The 7,996-nt window shown below is 23.1% G+C and overlaps 1 protein-coding gene across 1 annotated transcript; it reads right to left on the reverse strand.

Annotated features, from left to right (window-relative positions):
• Window positions 1-6,805: 6,805 nt before the first annotated feature.
• Window positions 6,806-7,935, reverse strand: LOC119683175. Its single transcript, XM_038096793.1, has 3 exons — window positions 7,860-7,935; window positions 7,211-7,667; window positions 6,806-7,146 (listed from the first exon to the last, which is right to left on the reverse strand). The coding sequence occupies exons 2-3, from the start codon at window positions 7,558-7,560 to the stop codon at window positions 6,924-6,926; spliced, it is 573 nt and encodes a 190-aa protein (XP_037952721.1). The 5' UTR covers window positions 7,561-7,667; window positions 7,860-7,935; the 3' UTR covers window positions 6,806-6,923.
• Between the last annotated feature and the right edge of the window lie 61 nt (window positions 7,936-7,996).

The following is a 7,996-nucleotide window of genomic DNA, read 5'->3' on the forward strand; positions in this document are numbered from 1 at the left end:
TAAATATTATATAATAATATTTAATTTAAATATTATATAATAAGTATTTAATTTAAATTTTATATAATAATATTTAATTTAAAAATTATAAAAAATATTTATAATTTACAATATTATACAATAGTATTTAATTAAATATTATATAATACATATTAATTTAAAAATTATACAATAATATTTAATTTAAATATATATCAATAGTAATTAATTTAAATATTATATAATAATATTTAATTTAAATATTTATAAATAGATTAATTTAAATTTTTATATAATAAAATTTAATTTAAAAATTATAAAATAATATTTAAATTAAATATTATACAATAGTATTTAATTAAAATATTATAATAATAATATTTAATTTAAAAATATATATATATACTAGCTGACCCGGCGAACTTTGTTTCCCCTTGCAATTAATTTTCCTGGCTCAGCTGAGTTATAATATTTGTTGTTATTCAACTTAACCTTTAGCATTTTAATGCGAAAATTATTTTGAATTGATTTTTTCTTTTGATCTACAAAAAGTCCACATGCATTACTTATGTTACAAATATTTTCATGTTACTTCAAATCCTTATAAGCACTACATTTTAAATTAAAAAAGGTTTTTTTAATATTATATTAACAGTTTTATTATGGGCTAAAATGTTAACTTAAAGCTAATTCATGAACAATATTTTTTGTTAGGCCATTTTAAGCGTATACATATAGATCAGAAGGTTATCCAACACGGTAACATGCAACATATAGTTGTCCATGCGAAAAACAGATTTTCCAAATTCAGTCCACATACTTTTAATGTTTGACCTGATCGCAAATGGTAAACGAATTGAAAATTGCAATCGTTTGAAATGAATTGGAACATCGGTTGGAATAATTGGTATGCATGGAAGCAATATATTTTCTCCTCTGAATTTTCCACTTAATATTGTTGATTCAATTAAGTTCCCCATAATTCTTTTAATTACTAATCTTATTCCATTAATCTTAAATGCACTTAAGCTATGCAATGGCAGTTTTACGATTCATTTTAGAGATTTTAAACTTTTTAAACAAATCAAAGTAAGCATGACGAAATTTTAAATTTCTAATATAAATGTATATGGATACCAAAAAATAAAAAATTAATTAAAAAGACATTATCCAGTGGGTCAAATTGTGAATCTAAACCTTCCTTGAATCCACTTGAACATATACAAAAAATTTCATCAAAATCGGCTTAGCCGTTTAGGAGGAGTTCACTGTCAACACACGTACAGAAGAATTATATATATAAGATATTTAATTTAAAAATTATATAATAATATTTAATTTAAAAATTATATAATAATATTCAATTTAAATATAAAATTTTTGCATATACTGAGTGATATACACTAGAAATGCTATACCTGGAATTTATATTTTTGTTACCATTTTTTAGGTTATTAGTGTTAATTTGTCTTTATTTTAATATTAAAAATAGTTACACCGAGGTTTTCTAATGAAATATTTTTGTCCTTTTTATTCTGTATTTTAAACTGCAGTTAGTTAGCATTTTTTTTATTTGGCTTTTTTTGCCTTCTTGTCTTCTTTGTGAAAATAGTTGGCACTTTGAGCCTTGTTTATTTTAAGTACTTATGGTTGGTATACATATATTTTAATTAAACTAAGCACTGATCAATATAAATTTCACGCTTAAATATTGGTGACTAATATGCAGTGTAATATTTTCAATGTGAATGTAAATAATATTAATCAATTTAATTTAAAATATATACATTAAATTCCAAAATACTATGAACCAATCAATAAATGTTTTAAAATTCTACAAAATAATTTGTTTTTTCTTTTTTATTTAATTTATTAACAGTCCTTTGTGAAATACCAATGCTAAATATGTTAAGTTTATTAAAAAAAAAGATCTATTAGAGTGATTAACCATTAAATATGATTCGACAAAGTCAGTTTGCAAAAGGTATTTAATTGTACTCTCTACGATACCTAATGCTTTTATTTTTATTTTGACACTTTAGTCCAAGATCAGATCTAAGTGAAATTTGATTGGACAGCGTATATCGTTAATACAATATGTCTTTCATTAAAATTCTTTGTTAATACTTATATATATAAATTGTAAAATAAAATTGAATCATTTGAAATACCTGGTTCACATCTTCAACTTATGCACATGAATTTTTTTCAGTGTATTTATGTTTTGTAGAAAAAGTGCATAAATGCAGGTTGTAAACTTTATTTAAAATGCACATTAATGCCTCATTAAGTTTGTCATTTAGCACAACTTGAAACGTTGCGACTTACCTACCGATAATCAAAAAATTCATTTGTTCATTTTTTTAAATTAACCTTTTGCGGTTTTTTATTTAATCGACCACTTAAGGTGCGTCTCCATTGGTAATAAAAAATGTTTACAACTCTTTTTTGTTTGTCTCATTATTGTCATGTCTATTTTTTATGTTTGCTGAACTTTTCTTTAAAGAAAAAATAATAATTTTTAATGCTTTTGCATATAAACTGTAATGTTATTTTTGAGTTTAATTTGTCTACATTTTTTTGATGAATAGAAAATTTATTCAAACATTTACACAAAAAATATATTTATAATAAACTCTTTTGATTTTTGATTGAAGAAAATATTTTTATATCTATATAAAAAATCAAATATGTTCAGACGTCAAACGTTAAGAATTTCGATAAATGATAATTTAAAAAACAACAATACAATGCTAGTGTTTTACATAAATATTATATTTAAATATAAGATTACAAATAAATAATCCTAAACATTATGTAGTGAAAATATTTAGCTAAATGGATGTTTGTAAAATGTCCTTATTACACAAAATGCATGTTCACATAGCACGAATGGGTTTTGATTATAGTTTTGCGTGTTCGGTTTACTATGTTCACACTGCAAATCTTGATTTCATATTGACGTTATTTCATACATTATTAACTAACATAAATTTTTTTAAATCTGCGTTCACTTTTTGATCCATATTTTGTAAGTTCACTTTATGTTCTTGTCTTCTGGTAGTCTGCGTTAAAGGCTTTAACTTTGTCTGTTTTTTGATAAGGCAACTGGCATATATAACCTATTTACTATACACAGATAAAGGTAAAGATAAAGATAAGTATAGCAGATAAAGATAAATATAGCAGATAAAGATATCTATATATTTATATAATTTTATTTTATATAGATAAATATACAGTTAAAGATAGCGTACTGATTTGTTTCTGCTTCTATCAGTCTGCTCTAATTTTGGTGTCTGCCTTTCTATAATACAACTGACACATTTAAGCCTTTTACTATTAATCTTTGTGTATTATTTTAATTTGTCATCGATTTTCTTGACAGAACCATAAGTTATTTATATGATTTTTCTCATTAAATTATGGTAATAGTCGGTTTCCATCTCTATACGTCTGTTCATTCTATAACAGTATGATAAAGATCATAAGCATTCCGATTTTTCGCATGCTAGTGGTTTTCATACAAAATTATCCATCTATAAATATCTCGAAAAGTAAGCTATATTTACATATAATGGAAAGATTTGCTCAAAATAGCGGGTATGTAATATGTATTAATATTATGGTATATGTTATTACTGTTATTATTGTATATTAATACTGTTATTATTAAATATTATTCCTGCTATTATTATATATTATTACTGTTATTATTACATATTACTGTTATTATTATATATTATTACTATTATTATTATTATATGTAGGTTCTATTATTACTGTTATTCTTATATGCTATTACTGTTATTCTTATATGCTATTACTGTTATTCTATATGCTATTACTGTTATTTTTATATATTATTACAGTTGTTATTATATATTATTATTGTTTTTATACATTATTATTGTTATTATTATATATTATTATTGTTATTGTTATATATATTATTGTTATTACATATTATTATTATTATTGTTATATATGTTATTATTGTTACATATTATTATCGTTATTGTTGTATATATTATTATTAACATTAATGTATTATTATTATATATTATTACTATATATTACTATATTACTATATATATTAATATTTTTATTAAATAGAATAGGATTTGTTTTTTATTTTTTATTAAATTTATATTAAAATTTAATATTTTATATATGTAGGATCTACTGTCTCCCTGAAATGTGCAGATTTTAATGTCTCAACAAATCAATTCTCTTTTCCAGTTTTTAGTTAGCTTTTTTCAGGTTTTATGCGATTCAATTTAGTTTATATACATTTTATTTCCGAATTACTGCGATTTTATGTAAATTTTTATTTTTCTTTTTCAATTACCTCTAAAAATTTATTTTAAATTTTATTTATTTTTATGTTTGGAGTATTGTGCAAAAATCTTTTTATTTTTATCAGATTTTCTCATTTTCTTTGCTTACTCGTGCGAAAATATTTTGCCACATATTGTAGCTTTAATATTTAACATATAAATTAAGAGACACTGCAAACTTTAATGTTAAATTTAATTCGCAATATATATTTTTTGTTTAATTTGTTACAATTAAACGATTTCAGTAATTTTTCAGAGTTTATAAGTTAAAAACAAATCAAAAAATATACTATAATTATATTATTATTAAGTATTTAATAAAGTTTGTGTGTGTCATACATTTTTTTTTCTAGAAATAAAATATTAAGCTCTCTAATAATATACATATATCACATCATTCATCTATGATTTATAAAAAAATGATCTCACCATAATTTTTCGTTTTTTATTTTCAATGTCAGATTGTGTAATTCTACAATCGAACTCTATGAAAAGTAGTTTTCTTGCTTTCATGTTTCTCATTTAACTACCATTAATAGCCATTAAAATGGTTAAAAATAATTTTTGTGGCTTTTTAAGACTATGTATTGTCTTTGGAAGCCATTATCTTTAGCATATGTTAAGTTTATTAATTTGTTGTTAAGAAATTGTAATTTTCTTAATATATTAAAACAACTGCTGCTTCAATTATTAAATAATATTTAATTGTCATTATAGCAGTGTATTTTTTAAAGAATCACACGTTTTTTTGTTTTTATAAAATGTACTGGTTTACTGCTGTTTTTCAGTATCTACCAATAATAATCTATATTCTTCTGTTTTTCTATATTTTATGGCCTTTCTGTTTTAGTTTTTACTGCTGGATTGGAATTGCAATTTCATTGTTGCTGTTGAGATAAAAAAATAAATAAATTGTTACTCGTTTTTAAACTCGTTTTCTCTTTTCATAACCTTTTACGTGTTTAAACAACAATAAACGATAATATGTTATTTAAAAAAAAAAATTGTACATATTATTTATACTTCTTATACTTCTCTCATATGAAGTAAGAACTTATGCGTGAAGTGATAAATCTGGTTTGGTTGATCCTTCAACTCTGGCGAAACCACTCTTAATTGAATCGTACATTGAATTTCGTAAAAAATAACCAATGTCAGCCAGAGTATAATGATATATCAGACCATTGCCATTATGTGTGAATGAATAAAATGTTCTTACTGTATTCACGAGTAAGTGTAAGTACTCTGGTTTCAGATACTTATGCACTTTTCATATGTGTAGCTTGAACTTAAGTTACAAATCATTGAGTTTTCATGATCAATTTTGCGTTATATGAGTATAAATTCATTGCAAACAATTAAAAGTTATGATATTTAAAGTGCATTTTAATTGTTTTTGATTTATTTGCTCAGATTTCAATCTTAAATATTAATACTAAATAATGTTTTTATAAAAGTTCAATATACACTTGTTTAAGTTATACTCATAAAGCTTTTTCTTATAACATAGGTATACAATATGTTAGCATTTAAATTTTATGAATTTTATTTTTATTTAGTTTATTGTGATAATAATTTTCTTTGTTGACATTTACAATTTGATTTGTAAATTCTTTGTTCGTTGACATTTGGCATTTAAAGATTTACTTTATAAACTTAATTCCACATTCTATTTATGTTGCAGTGACACCAATTGTTTGCTAATTCAATACTTTATACACTTTTCCTCTTCATTCTAATTAAAAGTTATTTTTAAAATATTAATTAAAATTTTTCTTATTAAACTGTATTTCAAGCTATAAAAAAAGTAATATTTAAGTTGCATTAACTGACGTCATTGCAAGAGAATATATGAAGCCACCCTTTAATGGTGGTTTTGAAGACTTTACATTAACATATATTGAATCAAAGTAAATAATGTTTTAATATAACATTTTCCATTATGAGTAATATTTATTTCAACATTTTGAATATAGCATTTAAATCTTTTAAAGTTAAATTTCAATTATACGTTGACACCACACCATATGTGGGTGCTCGGAAGAGCGTGGAAAATATTTTACTTAGTAGTCAACTACATTTAGTTTACGTTAAAATGACACAATAAATTTTATTAATAATTTTTTTAAAAAAAAAAATTTTTATAACAAATGAAAATTTTCTGATATAAATAAAATTAAATTTGCAGACAACAAAACGCAAAATAAATTTTTATATTGTAAAATAAATGAGTTTAAATTATAAAATATATAATACATTTCAGTCTTAATAAATTTCTTTGTAATTTAATAAACTGGGAATAATATAATGAGCTGCGTTGATAAAAATTTTATGGTTGTAAATGTATTTGTATATAAGAGTTACAGAAAAATTATCCTACGTGAATATTGCAAAATTTATTACACTTTTCATCACTTAAAATTATGTTGAAATAATATATTTATAACCATTGCCCAAAAGTTTACAGTTCAATTTTTAAGTTTATAGTTTATATAAACATATTTGTTAGGATTATAATAATTTCTGTTTATTAGTTAGTAATACAATTCTTATTTGATTCATAAGAGTTGTTGTTTTGCTTATATATAATGCGATTTACTCTGTTTAAGATTTTTCCTTGGTTGTTTCCTTTGTTTTTTTACCAACAATTTTGTCAGCAGACAACGTTCCGCCAGTCTTATTTATCTGGGACTTTCGAACTATAGTTTTCTTCGGTTTCCTAAGAACCATACCATGTTTTAACTCTCCATGAATTTTTCTATTTTGCAATCTATTCTTCTTTGGTGTTACTTTAACATCCGGTCCATTTATATTTTCATTGTAATTACTGTAATTAATAATATTAATTTTTGAAATAAATATCAACCACTAAAAATATATTTAAAATTTACCCGTCATCATGAACTAAATCACGATTTAACTCATCATTATATTCCATACTTTCGGAAGCGGTCTCTGTTTCCTCTCCAGAGTCTATATCACTAGTTGCAGCTTGTGAATCATTATTTATTGCAACAGATGCGTAATCACCTTGAATCTGACTGGTTTGTTTTGAAATAAAACTATTATTCTCAGCTTCAGTTGGTGCTTGGACTGCTGCATAATTATGATCAAAGCGCATTGCGTACAAACGGTGCGAGTTGACATTATCTGTTGTACGGTACAGGTTTACTTCCTCATCAAGTATATCACCATTTTGAGGTAAATTACAGTTTGTAGATAAAGTGGCGTTTGGGTCCATAGTAGCGTAAGACTATTGTAAGTAATGGTCTAACCTTTAATCTAATAATTATATTGTTCCTCCAAGCCAAGAAATGTAGATGGTTGATTTAAAATTTTCTTTTAACGCTATTGAAAATAAGTATGTCAAATAATAATTATATTTTTTCTTGCGTTTTCAGAAGTTTTAAATATTAGATTATATGGTAATCTATCCTATCTGAATTTATGAAAACCATGTTTGAAAAACTAACATATTTACATATTTACAATTATATGTATAGCTAATACTTATACTGATTTTATATTTATTATAGTTACCAAGGCACTATTCTTATAGTTGTGAAACCTCAACCAGAAAAATTGTTTTCGTCTAATAAACTTGAAACAGTTTTAGTTCAGACAAAAATTTTAATAAAATTTTAAACGTCATTATTTGAAATTTTTTAAAATACATT

Source organism: Teleopsis dalmanni, chromosome 2, assembly GCF_002237135.1.
Source record: "Teleopsis dalmanni isolate 2A chromosome 2, ASM223713v2, whole genome shotgun sequence".
NCBI lineage: Eukaryota > Metazoa > Arthropoda > Insecta > Diptera > Diopsidae > Teleopsis > Teleopsis dalmanni.